Source organism: Cyprinodon variegatus, unplaced genomic scaffold (assembly GCF_000732505.1).
Source record: "Cyprinodon variegatus isolate N-32 unplaced genomic scaffold, C_variegatus-1.0 Scaffold1075, whole genome shotgun sequence".
Taxonomy (NCBI): domain Eukaryota; kingdom Metazoa; phylum Chordata; class Actinopteri; order Cyprinodontiformes; family Cyprinodontidae; genus Cyprinodon; species Cyprinodon variegatus.
In genome coordinates, this window is record NW_015151528.1 from 211,008 (window position 1) to 228,791 (window position 17,784).

Consider the following 17,784-nt stretch of genomic DNA (forward strand, 5'->3'; position numbering starts at 1 on the left):
CCGTTCCACCCCTACTATAGAGATTTCATATGGCATAGGTTTTGAGGGGGTGGAGAATATAAGAAATATAACAGTAAATTAACTGCTGGATCCAACAACACCTGGAGCTCTGAATGAAACAATCAGCAGAAATCCTCATTCAATGTTTCTCACTGCTGTGAGAGGAAGGGAATTGTCAATAAATGTAATAACAAGAGGTCAACTGACTGTGAGGGCATTGATATGAGAGTAATTAAGAAGGTATTTGAGGAAATGATTCAGCCTCGGACTAAATATGCAATACATGTCTATAGGGAATGCCACACAAAAAATGACTTGGTATTGCTTTAAGGCTGTTAAAACTTTCAAACCCTGGAGTCAAACATGTATATGCTTGTAGTTACTGGAGAGCGAAATTGAAATAAGACCCTCGTTCATCATCTTCTAGACGTTTACTTTCTGAAAATAAATCTAAAAAACATTTAACCTTTAAACAAGGTTGCTTGGGAAATAGTTGTGAGATATTGACTCCAGAAAGTATGAGTAAATACACTGCTCAAAAAAAATTAAAGGAACACTTTGTAATCAGAGTATAGCATCAAGTTAATGAAACTTTTGGGATATGGATTTGGTCAGGTAAGTAGCCGTTGTTAATTAGTTTCAGCTGCTTTGGTGTTAATGATATTAACAGGTGCACTAGAGGGGGAACAATGAGACGACCATCAAAACAGGAATGGTTTTACAGGTGGAGGCCACTGACATTTTTACACCTCCTCATCTTTTCTGATTCTTTTTCACCAGTTTTGCATTTGGCTAGGGTCACTGTCACTAGTGTTAGCATGAGGTGCTACCTGGACCCGACAGAGGTTGCATGGGCAGTCCAACTCCTCCAGGATGGCACATCAATACGTGCCATTGCCAGAAGGTTTGTTGTGTCTCCCAGCACAATCTCAAGAGCATGGAGGAGCAGGAGGAGCACTGCCAGAGCCCTACAAAATGACCTCCAGCAGTCCACTGGTGTGAATGTCTCTGACTAAACAATCAGACTTCACGAGGGTGGCCTGAGGGCTCGACGTCCTCTAGTGGGCCCTGTGCTCACTGGCCGGCACCGTGGAGCTCGATTGGCATTTGCCACAGAACACAGGAATTGGTAAGTCCGCCACTGGCGCCCTGTGCTTTTCAAAGATGAGAGCAGATTCACCCTGAGCACATGTGACAGACGTGAAAGGGTCTGGAGAAGCCGTGGAGAACGTTACGCTGCCTGTAACATCATTCAGCATGACCGGTTTGGTGGTGGGTCAGTGATCGTCTGTGGAGGCATATCCATGGAGGGACGCACAGACCTATACAGGCTAGACAACGGCACCCTGACTGCCGTATCGGGATGAAATCCTTGCACCCATTGTCAGACCCTATGCTGGTGCAGTGTGTCCTGGGTTCCTCCTGGTGCACGACAAAGCCCGGCCTCATGTGGCGAGAGTATGCAGGCAGTTCCTGGAGGATGAAGGAAATGATACCATTGATTGGCCCCCCATGCTCAGGCGAGCATGGGGTAGCATAGAGGTGTTGTATATCTAATAGAACACCTCTGGGACATTAGGTTTCTATCCATCCTACGCTGCCAGGTTGCACCTCAGACTTTCCAGGAGCTAAATGATGCCCTGGTCCAGATCTGGGAGGAGATACCCCAGGACGCCATCTGTCGTCTCATTAGGAGCATGGCCTGACTTTGTCAGGCATGAAAACATGCTTGTGGGGGCCATACAAATTACTGAATACCATTTTGAGTTGCTGCAGCGAAATTTCAGAAAAATGGACTAGCCTGCCGCATCATTTTTTCACTGTAATTTTCATCTTTCAATTCAGCCCTCTGTAGGTTGATAATTTTCATTTCCATTCAATTATGTGGCATCCCTTTGTTCCCAACACATCACCCAGTCCATATCAGTATAAATAAACAGCATTTTTTTGCCCCATTGAGATCTCAAGTGCTTTCAAAGTGTTCCTTTAATTTTTTTGAACAGTGTATAAAAAGGTACATTGCAAATGTTGCAGGAATTGTGGAGAGTAAAATAATAGGAGCAGATAATAACAGAGCCCTACTGGAATGAAGAATTTCTAATTGTTGAAGTGACACTGGGAAATAAAAAGGATTTACAATTAGAAAATATGTTAAGAAAAATCCCAATAAATATAAATTCAGATGAAAAGTATATTTTTAAAATTTTTAAAATTACAGCTTTAAAAAAAAAAAGATTCCAACAAAAGAATGGAAAAAAAGTTATTTATTGGATATTTAAAAAATTAATTTAGATTCTAAGAAAGTTAAATTGAATGAGAGGATAACTCGCAAAGCAAGGAACATGGACAATGAGTTTGACAAAAATGGTTTATAAAAGTATAGAAAAATACATAAATATTGTGAACTGGCCATAATTATGCAGCAACTGTTGATTATATGCCTTTAAACTATGGTTGAACCTATGGTTGAAATTATACCTAAAAGATAATTGAAATAAATTGTAATCATGATTATTAAATTGCACTGTACATGTGATGACCCAACTAACTCAATATAATATGCTGCAAAATCAATGCTGATTACTTCAAATGATATCAAGGCATTTATATTGGATATATTCTGTGAAAATGTCAAACGTAAACATTGGTACATAAGGAGAAATTAACCAAACCCCTTTCCTCCCAGTTATTTTATTATTGCCCCTTTTGTTTGTTTGTTTTTTGTTCTTTTTTCTGTTTGTGTCTTTCTGTATATTAATCATTTCATATAGTTTACTAATTTGTTGTTTATTATCTATGAAACATTTTAAAATAAAGTTACAAAAAACTTTAATCAATATTCCTTTTTTTCCTGCCATTTTTGTACATACAAAACACCCAAACACAAAAGCATCCATTATGTGTTAACTCTTAATGTCGACGAAAAGAAATTCTAAACAAACTAAAATACTTAAGCAAATTACTGAACGTATTTGTTTTTCATTACCATGCAGATTGAAATACCCTAGAGAAATCGGAGCTCTACATTCCTCTAATCCATTTCAGGTTTTATATATGAGGTCATCCTGCTGTAGCCAGCGCCACTCATTTAAAATGGGACGGGAGGCTGTTGGACCAGCAGCCTCAAAGCACTGAGATCACTAATCTGTCTTTCCAACAGATGACAGCTTTTCTGACCGAATCTGTGCTAGCCTCTTGCGTAATCATTTATCCCACGAGAGAGCAAAGCCAATCTGATGCAGCAAGCAAACACCCCCGCCCCAAACACTGAGCAGCTATGTGGTGTAGTATAGCAGCACCAGCAGCCTGTTAAAGCGAAGGGTTAACAGGACGACTGAAAGGACCAGTGAGCCAATTGTCAGACACAGAACTCAGTCCTGGTCAGAACAGAGTTCAACTTCAAACAGGCAGAGAGTTGTTCAGGCCACTGAGCATCCGCTCAGCGGCTGTTTGATGTCACACAAGGAGTTTCTGCTCTAAATGGCAAACTGAGAAGATTAAAATATTGCAGGAACATTTTACTGCACTGCCAACAAGACCAACACTTTTTAGTAAAAGTGTTCACAACCGGGAATTCACATGCAAGCATTAAATAATATCTCGCTTTACAAAATTTTGAAATTATGACAATTACAATACAGCATAAAAAAGAAAATCTGTTGTAAACCATGAGACTAATTTACCTGGCTCAGTTAAACTGATCAAAGTAATTTAGGAACAATTATCATGAGACGATGGGTTCAACCTATTATACTCTTTTTGGGGGGCCAAAACTAATTGGAAAAACTCAACAACCCATATTACGACCACCTATATGTTTCATTGGTTTCATGACCTTAAACGTGTGCTTTTCTAGGAGCCACTATCACAGGATTCACTCTCACCGTTGTGGGGAAGAGTTTCTTCTACTCTCATGTAATCAATAGCCTACAACTGTGCTCAGAAAAAGGCTGAGACACTTATTATTGCCACAGACAGAGACATTCCTGGCATTTAGCAGCACTTCAGTGACTTTAACCAGGTGACAAAAGACACTTTCAGAAACTTTGGAGTTTTATTTGATAAGGGAATGCCTCTGGAGCAGCACACGAAACAAGAAAAATTTGTTTCTTTCGACTGCATTAACAACGCAAAACTCAGAAATTTAGTTTCTGACAATGACCTTGAGAAGCTCATCCATGCATTTGTGTCATCTCGTTTGGACAACTGCAATAGCGTGTTCACTTGTATGAACAGAAAAAGGCCTATTTAGATTGCAGCTAATGCAAAATTCTGCACCAAGGATCTTGACACATACAACCAGAAGAGCTCACATAACTCCTGTCCTAAAAGCTCTACCCTGGCTTCCCTTTGAATACAGCATAAACTTTAAAATTCTGTTCCTGACTTTAAAAAGCCCTTCATGGACAGGCTCCCTTTTACATCTGTAACTTGATTCAACCTCACTTTTCTGCTGAAAAGATCTTGTTAAGGGTCCCTCAAACCTTTAGGAAGAGAGGTGATGGGTCTTTCCAAGCTGCCGCACCCAGACTGTGGAATGCTCTACCATATTACCTGCACTTGATGAACTCCATGAATGATTTTAGACATCTAAAAACATTCTTCTTTTAAACCAAGCATTTTGGACTCATTTTGTCAAGGGCTGCTATGATTGTATTTATTCTGTCTGCATAAATTTTATATGGTGCTTTGTATTTTAAGCCTAATGTTGCACAGCACTTTGTGACGCTTGTCTGAGAAAGGTGCTATATAAATGAACCTTACATAATTACTATGTAAAAATCAGAGCTAGGGCTGCAACTAATGATTGTGCAAATAAATTAATCTGCTGACTATTTATTATTATTATTCGATTAATCGATTAATAATTGGATAGCCAAAGATGAAGATGAAAGATGAAAAGATTTTTTTACGAAATTAAACCAGATGAAACTGAATCTTTTCTACTCGAGTTCTGAATCGAGCATATTGACAGACAAAAATATTTGTTTATTCCTAAATGCGAAATGTTTATATAATTTTTTAATAACAATTTTTATATAATTACTGCTCTAAGTGGGTTGCTCTGTCAATTAACGATTAATCGAGTACTAAATTTGTTGATCATTATTTTAATAATCGATTAATCACAATTAATCACTTCAGCCTTAATCTGAACCCACTATCAGTGCATTACAACTGTGTGTGGGGATTTTATTTTTTTTCTCAGTAGGGTATATTAAACCTGTTAACATGAGTTTCATAGCAACAGCAGCGATAACACTGACTGCTCTGATGACGTGTCTTGGTGCTTTTCAGAACCGATACAAGATAGCAGAAACTGCAGAGAATAGCGGCTAGAAAAGATTAGCAACACACAAGGTTCCCGGTGAGGGAGGGAGGATGGCAAATTTAGTTAGATGTGGTTGTATTAGAAGAAATTAGGTTGTGAATTTAAAGGCTTATTTTAAAGCGTTCAGAAAAGGTTCCCGGTCCAGATAGCTAAGAAGCTAGCTCTTAACAGAAGCATGGCTGCCATCAGTACGGCACAATAGTGAAAATGTCTATCCAGGACGAACAAACCCGCACCATAGAGTAAACCTCAGCTATGAAACAACTAGCTGTAGCCCAATCTTTTGCGCAAACGCTGCATATGACAGGATAGGAACAGGGTCGCTTTGCACATTCCTAAAGACAAGGTGCCCCCTTTGTACTTATTACTTTCCTTAATAATTACGGTTTGAAAAAGAAAAAAGAAATAGGAAGAAAATCACACAAGAAAAATCAGATTTTATATTCAGGCATATCTTCCAGCCCTAACTAAAACTAGACTATTTATAAATGAGCCCTCTCTGTAATCCATAAAGCAACTAGAATTAAGATATTTCCATTGCATTTAAATAACTTTAACCCATCATCGTTAATAAAATGACAAAGCGAGGCTATGCAATCCCAATGGCTTTGGTCCAATCAACTCCTCATGACTAATTTAAGCCGGGCATACACTGTGATTTTTCGTTGCACGCAGCCGCTGCTCACACTGTATAACTAAACTGCAGGGTTTTGTCGTACAGTGTGAGTTCACATTTGAGGATGTATCTTCAGCACAACGCTCTGATATGATCTACCAGCTCACACTGTACGTCTAACAACCCCGTTGGACTCAGCTCCGCAGTGACATTGAGCTGCTCTCGCTCGTCTGTCTGGAAGCCAAACCAGTAGAACAGGAATATTAAGCTCACTAGAGTGAAACGCGCTGCCTTGGCAATTTCTGCCATTTTGTGCTGAAAGCCCAAAAAAGAAAAGGAGGCAACATATTTGGACAAAGACATGGCTGAGCAAACGTGGCTACTACGGTCTGTCAATTTACAGAAAGAACTTCATTTCACCCGCACCCCCGCCATGCTTCTGTGTTTACATCTGAGGAGGAGGAATCCTCGTTTACGCACTGAGCTATTTGCCCACAACGACCTCACGATTCCTGATCGTGAGGTGGTCGAGAGAGGCTGATCGCCCCTCATTACCCCCTGTAGACTACACGATGCACGATCAGGCTGAAAGTCGACCCAATCTGAAAATTCTCGCACAACTGGAAAACCTACCCGAAAAAAGGCAAAAAAATTATTTAAATAATAATCACAGAGTGTAAGCCCGGCTTTAGGGCAAAAACAACAAAACAAGCAGGATATAATGGCAGATATAGTTAGGGAAGAGACTTTGTGGTTCGGCTAACATGGCTGCAGTGGATTTAAGATGAGGGAGAAAAAGACTCTGGTAACCTTTATTTCATTATGATTTTTTAATGCGAGAGATTATTCTGCTTCCTGCTCCTAGATCCTGGATAGAATGTGATAGAACTTGTACGTCTGGAAAATGGGAGATCCCTGCTTTAACTAAACATCCTTTTCCAAGCTTTTTTGGTTAACAGCTCTAGACAATTTCATTTTTTAAAGTGCAGCCTTGAAAACAGTAATAAATACATTTTTTTAAAAGAAAAACACGCTTTTTCTTGTTCTGTTTTTTTTTTTTTTTTGCCAGTACCAAACCTGGAACTGTAACATCACTTCAGGACATTGGCTAGCCAACATGGCAGATATAAACACTGAAGGTGAACTGGAGTCAACCTCTTCGGAGCCAAGCTATTTTTTGCTCTGCTCTGGTCCGTTGGTCAGGTCAAGTCAAGATCCGTAATTGCCATCGCACCAAACAGGAAAAAGAACATCGTGAAGACCGGTTTGTAAAATTAAAATATGGTAAAGACAGACCAGTAACCACAAATACCCCCAAACTGGGACCATTTAAATTATTGGATGCAAACTAAAGGTACTTCTACATACGAGGAAGCAGATTTCTCATCTCAATCAAAATTATTCTATACTGAGAGGCTTAAAAGCTTCATCAAACCCAGCCACAGCATCCGAGAGCACATCTCACAACTCCAAAACAAACCTGTTATCACATGCATGGATGAAGAGATGCGGATTTTTGAAGTAGAGAACCAAAATTTTTGTATGATCCCTATTATCATCCCTATTACAAAGGCCCATAATGAAAAGAAAATGTTTGGGAAGAAAAAGCATGTATGATGAATGCTGATGGTGAGTTCTAATTATGTCATTAAATTAAGCTTTCATTAACTTGTATTGTGTTCATATGAATTAACAAAAAATAATATCACCATGCTTGCTTAGAGCACCAAGGAACTCTGGAACGGAGTGGGGCGGTTACGGAGGATTTGGGATATTACTCCCCCCACCCCCAAATTTTTTTATAAAAACTCCCCAGTGCTTGCTTTAAAAAAAAAAAAAAAAAAAAAAAAACGAAAGCCCTATTTCTCTTATTAATCAACTCTTCACCCCATCTTTAATGTGCACTGTATCCCTGATGCCTCATTACATGGAAAACTGAACAACCAGTACAGCAGTACTGCTACAAGAGGTGACATTTGTGGCTTTAACATCAACATGCAATGACTATAACAATTTAATAAAAAAACATTCTGGGTTAAATTTGTATGGCCTGACAGTATATAACTAGCTCCGTAGCTTAATTTGACTGTGTGGCTACGTTCACGCCGCAGGTGTTGATACTCCATTCCGACTTTGTCTCACATCCGATTTTTTATTGTGGCTATTCACAAGGAAGTGACCCACATGTACAGAAAAACAATAACATTCCATAAGTCACTGTTTATGGATCGATTTTTAGCTGTTAAGCAGTGGAAGTAGATGGATTATACAGCAGAGGAAAAAAAGAGCTAAACTATTTACAGCCTTTGACGGAGCAGCGGCAAAGACAACTGTAGTCAAATGCTGTGTTATCAGATACGTATTAATGCCAGCATTTAGTTGTAACTCAACTGTACACCTTTGTCTACACTTTCCTCCATGTTTGTTCTGTTGCAATTGGTTTGTTCCTCTGCCATCAGTACACACTGAAATCATTGTCACGCTAATTCTGATATGGGTCACTTGGCTGTTCAAACCACGGTCACATTCCAAAAGAGGCGGCCAGTACCCGATTTAAAAACTCATACAAATGTGGCCCAGATCAGATTTGAAAAAGTCGGATTCCCGGCATGCTAGCAGTGGGAATGTTCGACTGAAAGGCTGGTAGAAAGTCTATGCTATTAAAATTTTAACGCAATTTGTTTCTGAATTTTGATTGATTCACGAAATATTCAAAATTAACAATTTTAGGTTTCCTTTCTTATTGGACTAATAAATCCTTGTAATGCTACAGACATGACTTCAATTAATCTAAAAGATTAACAGCTAAAACAGCAACCTAATTTCTTACTTCAAATGAACGAGTAAAACCTGTATATGAATAACAAAGCTAACGGCTGGAGGTTAACAGATAAAAAAGTCACATAATATAGGAATAGCTCCACAGAATAAAACAAACAAAGAATTCACATTTTAATTCAGTGCCAGTTGTCATAAACATCAATCACTGCTGGAGGAATCCAATTATTTCTGGCACACCTTGCTTTGAGCTCCTCTCACGCGGCCCTACTGTTAGCAGGTAAACACAGGAGGACTCTGCCTTCAGGCTCGAGTTGTACCCTGCCTTGTTCCCAGTGCCAGTTCAAATACTGTCTTCCAATTCTGATGAGCGGTTCTCTGGTTACCACGCCCTCTCTGACCCCTCCAGGCAATTATCACACCTCGTTAGCTACAATAAGGCTCAGAAACACGCAAGTAGGGCTAAGATGCATCCCTCTCATAATTAGAAACATCTTGAGGGCTTGCCAAAATTTCAATATTCACACATATTGCAATATAATTTAATTCATTATAGTGATATGTCTTTCAAATGGATATCTGATATTTCAGTATAGAGAATAGTCTATAAATACAGCATTTGTCATTGACACATATTCTGGGTGTAGTTTGAGTTTTTATTTTTCAAAGCATATATTTCTAAATTCTATGCTGAAGGAGTTTTATAAACATTATCACTTTGTTTAGACATCTGCTGTGCGCATTCTTGGCAGCCTTTCTGAGGCTTTTATCATTTTTGTAGATATCCAAAAATATATCCTATTAATCAAAATTGAGAAACTCATTTAGTGAAATAATTTTTTACTATATCTTGCAGCGATACCATCTTATTTCAACAACTTTCTGTTTATACCATTTTACTGAAGTAAATCCTGCACACCCACAATCCGGGCAACATGTAGGAACAGAAGTTATGCTTATTATTAATTATAAGAAAAAGAACCAGGCCATCAGCCAACAAACTCAGGTCCAAAAGTTTGTGATCCGCTATAATTATGAATTTTGCCTTGTAGAAAAAAACAAGAGATGAACTTCCACAAAAAGTAGCACTTAATTGAAAATAAAAATGTTAAAAGTAATAATATTGGCACTGGTTGAAATATACAGCAGAGGTAAAAACATGTACCGTAAATTTCGGACTATAAGCCGCTACTTTTTTCCCGCTGTTTGAACACTGCGGCCTATAATATAGTGCGGCTAATACATGTTTTTTTTCATGGCGCGAAAAACAGACCAATAAAATTGATAAGTATTCACAGAGGTGATTACCAGTGGCGAGAAATCCTTCGCCAAAACTGGCCACATGCGAAGGGCATCTTTCAGTGATGTCTGCCAGTGGGTTCTCAATGCGTGGAGCCGTGTGAAAACATCCAGCATCACCGGCGGGTTTCAGAAGGCTGGGCTGCTGCGGGATGAAGAGGACCGCGAGTGCTCAAGTGAGAGCGACAAGGATGAAACTGAAGTCAGTGATAGCATCCTGAAGCTGTTCAATTCAGACACAGAGGAAGAGGACTTTGAGGGTTTTAGTGCGCAGGAGAAAGAAGAAAGTGATTAATGACTTTTCCTGGTAGGCTGCAATGTTCTGTGCGTTGTTCAATTAAAAGTACCGGTATATGCAGCATTATTTGCGTGTTACCGACACATACGCATATTTAAATGTGTTACAGGTAGTTTGAAAAAAAAAAAAACATTCATAATATGTACCGTATTTAATTGTTTTATCATATGGATTAAATCAAGTATTTAAAAAATGCACACGCGTAATATCTTTATTTCTAAATATCTAATACAACGTGGTAAACCTGCTGCTTAAAATCTGGTGTGGATTATAAAAGTACAAAATTGATTTTCTTTCTAAAATTAGAGCGTGCGGCTTGTAATCAGGGGCGCTCTATAGTCCGGAATTTACGGGTTTTTTTACTATATTGTTACCACTGAATATCAGTAAAATTTAAGTGAGATCAGTAAACTACAAGTAGTAAAATAATATTAATGACCATATTGTTTGAAGCCATAGAGGTATGAACTGGTTCTGAATCATGTTTATGAAGCATAGCAATACTCCAAACAACCAAAAAATACACTCAAATTGATATAATCACAAGGTGACATGCATTTGTATACATGGAAAATATTTGTTAATTTTCATCCCTACAGTATCGTAAATTGTAGCAAGGACTGATTATTTTCAGGTAACCGAAAAACCATGGGACGTAAGTCTTGTGTACTATTAAAACTTCTTTACTGTGCTTCCATCGGTTTACTGAAGCTAAGCGACTATAAATCGCTCTGGAGAATGAAGATACCCATTACATAAAAATAAAATTTCTCAGCTACACTATGCCTTCCTTGCTTCTGAAGGGTTATCCATTTCCATAGAAGAACATGATATTGCTCTAACTCTGCTCAGCTAAAATAGCTGAGCCAGCTTGCTTCAAAATCTTAGCCAGGGTCAGGAAGAGTTTTGTGATAGAGAGTGTGGCTAGATAAGTTAGCCAAGGCCAACAATCAAAGAGGCCAAACTACAGCAGTGAGCCATCCAAGGGGCCGCAATGGGAGTATAATCCAAAATAGCTTAAAACACTAACATGTTTAATTTCAGCAAGTGTACCTCTAAAACTTTGGCATTAAATGGAATTAAGGTTCAACTAACATTTGTGTTTCTGCATCCAAGAATAAAGTTAGGCACAATCAGAGCAAAAGGTTGGTCTAAAGCTCTGAATAAAGGTAAGCAGCGCAGCTGAAGTGTGTCTACAGGGGAAGTTTACAGCAGACACTCCATCGCTGAAGTGACCCAAATCCGAATTTTTTTGCCCATATGAGACCTGGATCTGATCTTTTCATGTCAGTCTGAACAACACAGATCAGGTTTTTTCCAATGCAACCCAGGCCACTTGGCTATGTGGACCTGAATACGGTACAAATCTGATCTTTTCAAATGCGACCAGAGTCTGAACGGCCAGGTCGAATTTATCCGACCAGAACGTCATTAATACCCGTCAAAGGTCACTATTCTGCGTCATGCTACGCAGAAGCGGCAAGAAAAACAACAACCATGGCAGATAATGATACGGAGAGCAGTATTTATGTTTAGCCATATTGAAAAGATTGTGTTTTTATGGTTGGAAAAGACCGCTAGATGTGCGCCGGCACTACCATCCATGTTTACTTCTGGAAAAAAAGAGCACGCTGTCCTGGGACGTCATTGCGTCCTCTACTGTGCATGTGGGACACTTGCGTTGTATGACTGCAGTTCATACAGGAGATCAAATCATTGTGATCATTTAAAAAAGCTTTTACCTCTTACATGGACATGTTGTTAAACAACCCAAGAGTCTCCACCATCTCATTAGAAATGGCATATTTTAGTTTGTCAGCATGTAACAACTACCATTGAAACTCAATGACAGCGCCCATATTATGTCGCCATTGTAAAAACAACTTGTAAATATGATGTGCGCATGTAGCTTTGCTTTACATGCTGTAACACGTCTGGTGTAATTTTTCCTTAAAGGTCTCCAGCTGCAGATATATTGGCAGCATAGGAAGCATATACATGCATTCACGGTGCTTGCTGGGGTCTATCATCCAGAGCCGATCACATATGTAAGCAGAAACTCTAACTTGCTGTAAAATAAAACCATCTGCATAAAATATCAATAAAAAAAAAAAGGAATTTGGGAAGCTTTTAAAAGAATGTTGCGGTAACCGAAACCACATTGAAAGAATTTTAACAGCATTTAAAGCGTGCTTCATACGTGTCAGGTACATTTATATTATTAACCAGCAAGTGATTTTAAGGGTACATGTTTCAGATCCTTATGACGACAACAGCAGCACATCTCCACATCAGCATTTTTCCCACGTCAACAACAACTTCTGAGGACTGCTACTGAATACCGAGTTAAATTCAGGGTGTTGAAGCAGAGGAAGTGGGCTTTTGAGAACAGGGATGATTGTCTCCCATTCTTCACACGCTGTATAAACCCATATGTCAGGAAGTCCTGAGTTACAAGGAGTCTTGCCCAGGGTTTAATTTGTATTAATCCCGTGGCAGCTGGTTCTACTAACACATTTTGAGCATATACCTAAAAGGAAAAAGGTTTAAGTAAGTGTATAACAGGATAATCTGTTGCACAAGTTGACAGAAGCTTTTCATCCATTCAAGTATGTTCACTGTAATTAAAACTAACAGGTAAGAATGAGTCAGCCTACCTGGAAAGGAAAAAGGTCCCTTCTTTAAAAAGTTGGGGTGGGGGGAGGAAAGGTCTCAAGATGTTTGTCATGCTGCACAAGTGACTTGATCCATCCGCATTTCCAGCTGGAAAGCATCTGGTCTGTCCTGGGGGTTTACTGCAAGCATGTCAAGCAGAAGTTTCTTTACTCCTTCAGACATTGAGCTTCTGGCTTTCTGAGGGATGTGGAGAACCATCTTGGGATTCTCAAGCAGAGCTTCTCCAACAGGTATGATCTCAGAGCCTTGTCGAACATAGGTACCCAACAGCTCACGCTTTGATTCTGCATCAATAAACGTGATACGTTCGATCATTGCCCAAATGATGATGCCAAGGGCAAAGATGTCGGCTTTAGCTGTGTAGTGGCCCTCCCAAACCTCTGGGGCCATATAGAAGTCAGAGCCACAAGCCGACGACAACCAGAACTTATTTATGTTGACAATGTTGTTCTGATTGCTTCCTCTGGCACCAGCTCTTACTGTAGGATCTTCTTCACAATTCTTGGAGTTTAGCCCTGCGCAAACCTTACTAAGGCCAAAGTCTGCTACCTTGAGTACTGGTGATCCAGATTTCTGTGAGATGAGAATGTTGTCTGGCTTTAGATCCCGGTGGACAATGTTGTTCTTATGCAGGAAAGCGATGGCACTCGTTAGCTGGAGCATAAAGCTTCTGTTGGTCTGGGGGTCGGGTCGCCGAGATAAGATGTACTGGTTGAGATCTCCACCTTCACAAAACTCCATGACGAACCAAAGGAAACATGGCTGCTCTGGGTAACCAAGGATGCGTTCACCTTAAGATTGAAAAGAGAAGATATTCTGTTAAAGCTTCAAAGGTCCACATTATCCTAATAGTGAAAGCAAATAAAAAAAACGTTAAATAAAGCTCAGAAAAAGTCAAAAGTGTTCCTTTTACATCAAGTCAGCATAATCTATGTTAAACTGTCCTACTGATGGATCATGTTTTACAGTGACTCACAGATAAAAAAATGCATAATAACTGATATGCCTGAGAACTTTCTCCAGCACATTAGTTCTGTCCAAAACTCATATACTTACAATGAAGCAGAGGAACTGAGAGATGCATTACTACAGAGCACGTCTGAGCTGTATCTTTTGCCTAAATCCTTTTTTTTTTTTATAAATGGTCATGACTTGGAGAAGGCCATTCAGGCTTTTCTAGTTTAACTTTTGTCATGGTCTCCATCTGTGTCTCCAGTTATGCCCAAATGCCCTTCAGTTTCTCCTGAAGGCCGCAGTCTATGTTAACTAACAAGCAAACATCACTACTGCTAGATATTGTATGCCATTGGTTCCTTGTAAATAAAAAAAATATATATATTTTTTAAGAGTTAATGTTCGTATTTAAATTTCTAATAAAACTTTGCCCCTTTCTACTAAAACCTTTCTTTGAACCTTTGTACTACCACCAATAGGGCATTTAAAAAGCAACTTAAAGATCTGTTACACGCAGCTTAACACATTAAAAGAAAAAAGAAAAGGACTAAAGCTAATTTGAACAGGGTTTTTCCTCACCAGTGGTTACAGTGCTTAAGCAGAGCTGAGTTGGAACCTGTTCTTACTTTGTTCTACAGAAGAACTGATTTGCATTTCCTCCACATAAGAACAAGCCATAGTTTGCATCATGTTGATCAGTTATTATTAGAATCATAAAGGTTATTCCACTTGAAAAACACACTGTGTATGTTTTCAGAACCTGCAGCTGAATTACAGAACAAAAGGGGACATGGACCCTAACCCAGCAGTGTTCACCTGAAAAGCATGGCTTTCCAACACTCATCTCACCAGCTGTAATTTGACATAGCATCTACAATTAGGACTGAAACAAATCGGACATATTGATTATTGAAATAATCGTCAACTAATTTAGTAATCGATCATTAATTGGAGTATAGCGGCTCTAAAACATTTCCTTAGCTGACAGAGCAACGCACTTAAAATATATATATATGTAAGAAAAACATTCTTACTGCATTTAAGATAATAAAAACAAAAAAATCTCTTATTCAAATCAATATGCTCTACCCAGAACTCCTGAAGTGGAAAGTGCTAATTTCTCCCCGTTTAAATTCTGTAAAAAATCTTCTATTTTACTAATAATTTTACAATCTAATTAATAATCTAAAAAATAACAGGTTAGTCGATCAGCAAAATGAGTTTTAGTTACAGCCTACCTAAAATTTAAAATAAAACATTGCATCATCTAAAAACCCTGTATTAAAAAACAACATTCATTTGCATGTCAATAAGTTTACTTTAACGGCCAAGGAAAGCCTCTTGGGTATTAGTGAAACTATAATTATAAAACAAGGAGGAAGCTGCGTCATTGCCTGCACTGACGTATCGTGTTAATCACTGCTGGTTTGTCATGCCATGCCATGCCTGGCTTTTCACCGCACACTTCTGAAAGTGGGTTAAAAGAACAGCAGTGTTGTTTTCTGTTATAGCACCAAGCCAAAGAAGCTTTACTGAATAAGTTTTATTTCTTTAGTGCCTTGGTCATTTAATCTCCACTGTCCTAAAACAGTGTCACTGACAGAATCGACATAGATATTCAAAATGGTGACACTTGCATAACTGCATTGCTAATGAGAGGAGAAGCAAAGCGATTTGGTTTGGTTGAATAAATGTCTGAGCCTTAATTTAGAGGCATTTTTTAAATGCATTTCCTCTCTTATGCAGTATCAGTGTTGCATGTGCAAATGTTTAGTAAGGGAGAAAGTTGTAAACATGCTGCCAAGTAGCACAGTGTGTTCTCTTTTATATGGTAGGAACCACAGCGTTCTTTCTGTAGCTCTTCTAGATGATGTACATCGACTTTGCTGTCACGAAGGAGGCTGCAGAGGGGAGTCCATGAAGTAAAACCACCTTCCTCTTCAGTGACAAGTCTAATTTAAATCAGGGCTGCAACTACTGATTGTTTTGCAAATCGATTCATCTGTCAACTATTTCTTCAATTGACTGAATAATTATCAGAAAGATTCTTTTTAGGAAACTAAACCTGGTGAAACTCAAACTTTTTCACTTGAGGAGTTCTGGATAAAGCATATTGAATGACTACATTTTTTGTTATATATAAATGCAAAATGTTTTTCTTTACAATCTTGGTATAAATACTGCTCTAAGTGAGTCGGTCTGTCAGCTAAAGACATGTTTTAGAGCAGGGATGTCAAACTGGTTCCAGAAAGGGCCGTGTGGCTGCAGGTTTTCTTTCCATCCAGTTAATCATTTGGTAAAATAGTTGACGACATTTTTAATTTAAATATAAGCTTTTTACTTTAAGTGCAGAAATAGCAAACTCGAGAACAGCTGGTTCTAATTTCGGGCAGTAAATGGTATTTTGATATATGGAGAAGAGCTGCTTTTGTTAACAAACTTGAATAGTTGGAGTTAGCATGCATCCAGTCAAACACAAGATGGGCTGACTTTGAATGAGGTCACAGAGCATGAACGTTTGGCTCCAAGTTGTTAACCGTTTAGCCCCTGCGTTCCTCTTTAAACCTAATTTACTAGCTTAAATGGAGCTCGGACAGGTCTTTTCACGTTGGTTGATGCAGATTGTGAGGAAGTTTAAGGTTACCTTTGAGGGAGGTCTCCACCAGGCGCAGGTACTGCTTGGACTTCTTGTTACCGTGGCTCATCTTCTGGGCTAGGCCGTTCCTCTGCAGCACGCACTCCTCTAGTTGAACCACATTCTGGTGTCGGTTTTCCAGGCTCGTCAGGGCCCAGAACTCAGCCAAGGCTAGTTCGACGTTTTCAGGTGCGTCACATTGGAGCCTCTTTACCGCCACCCTAGCCCCTGTTTTCCTGGCCACGGCCTCGTACACCACCCCGTAGCTTCCCCGACCCACCTCCCGGAGCAGGCTGTAGCGAGGAGACACGGTGGCAGTCGGTCTGGAGGGGTCACTCCGAAGGAAGGAGATCGAGAAGCAGTCCTCGTCCTCTTCCTCGTCCATGGCCTCAGCGTGTTTGTTGTTGTTCTCGACAGTGAGGGAGCGGAGGACCTTCACCGCCTCCCGCTTCATCTTGGCGGCCACGCTCCGCCTGTCGCTCCGCACTCTTCCGCTTACCTTCCTTCTTCTCTTCCCAACGGATAAACCCATAACTTACTTTTAGTTAAAAGTAGACATGAAGCGATGTCGTGTTTATCTGTCATTACTCAAACTCTTATCAAATAAAGTTGGTCGTTTTTAGCGTCTTCCTGGTTGGGGGTTCGGAGAAGTTACACCTCTGCCTGTGTAAAATGGCAGATTTGTTTTCAAAATGCTAGAGTTGCTGAAAAACCTGCTCAAGCACCAGAGGCTGCCCGTCCAACCGTCCTAAATATTTTGGCTTCCTAAACAAAATGTTCCAGCTATCTCAGAGAACAGAAGGCGTGGCTTCAGCTGCAGCTCCGCCACAGACTGGCGCAGAGAGAAAATAGCTCCTGGACATTTGGTTTTACTTTAAAACTACCGGCTAACATTTATTCATCTGCTGAAAAGACTGATGCTAATATTGCACTAACGTATTTTATCGAGCACATTATTCATTACTGATGGCCAAAGTTTCTTTCGTTGTCAACGTGAAAGTGGGCGCACGTGCAAGCAGAGCTTGTATCAGACGGATCACCGCACATCTGTTTGTAAATGTTCTGAGTCGGCGGAAGTACACTCCAACGTGCTTCTGTGCACACAGACTGATGCTCTCCACCATCATAGACTGAGCTCAGCTCTGTATGTAGGGGCGCCACCAGGAATTAGAGACCCCATGAAAGACATTAATATT

The 17,784-nt window shown here is 39.5% G+C and overlaps 1 protein-coding gene across 1 annotated transcript in view; it reads right to left on the reverse strand.

Annotated features, from left to right (window-relative positions):
- The window catches only part of LOC107101274 (serine/threonine-protein kinase 35-like), a 31,041-nt gene extending 13,668 nt beyond the window's left edge, over positions 1-17,373 (reverse strand). Inside the window, exons 1-2 of the mRNA XM_015400127.1 lie at positions 16,598-17,373; positions 12,981-13,790 (exon numbers count right to left, since the gene is read on the reverse strand). Coding sequence (XP_015255613.1) covers positions 13,048-13,790; positions 16,598-17,120 — 1,266 coding nt within the window. The 5' untranslated portion in view covers positions 17,121-17,373 and the 3' untranslated portion in view covers positions 12,981-13,047. The remainder of the gene's footprint in view (positions 1-12,980; positions 13,791-16,597) is intronic.
- Positions 17,374-17,784: the final 411 nt, after the last annotated feature.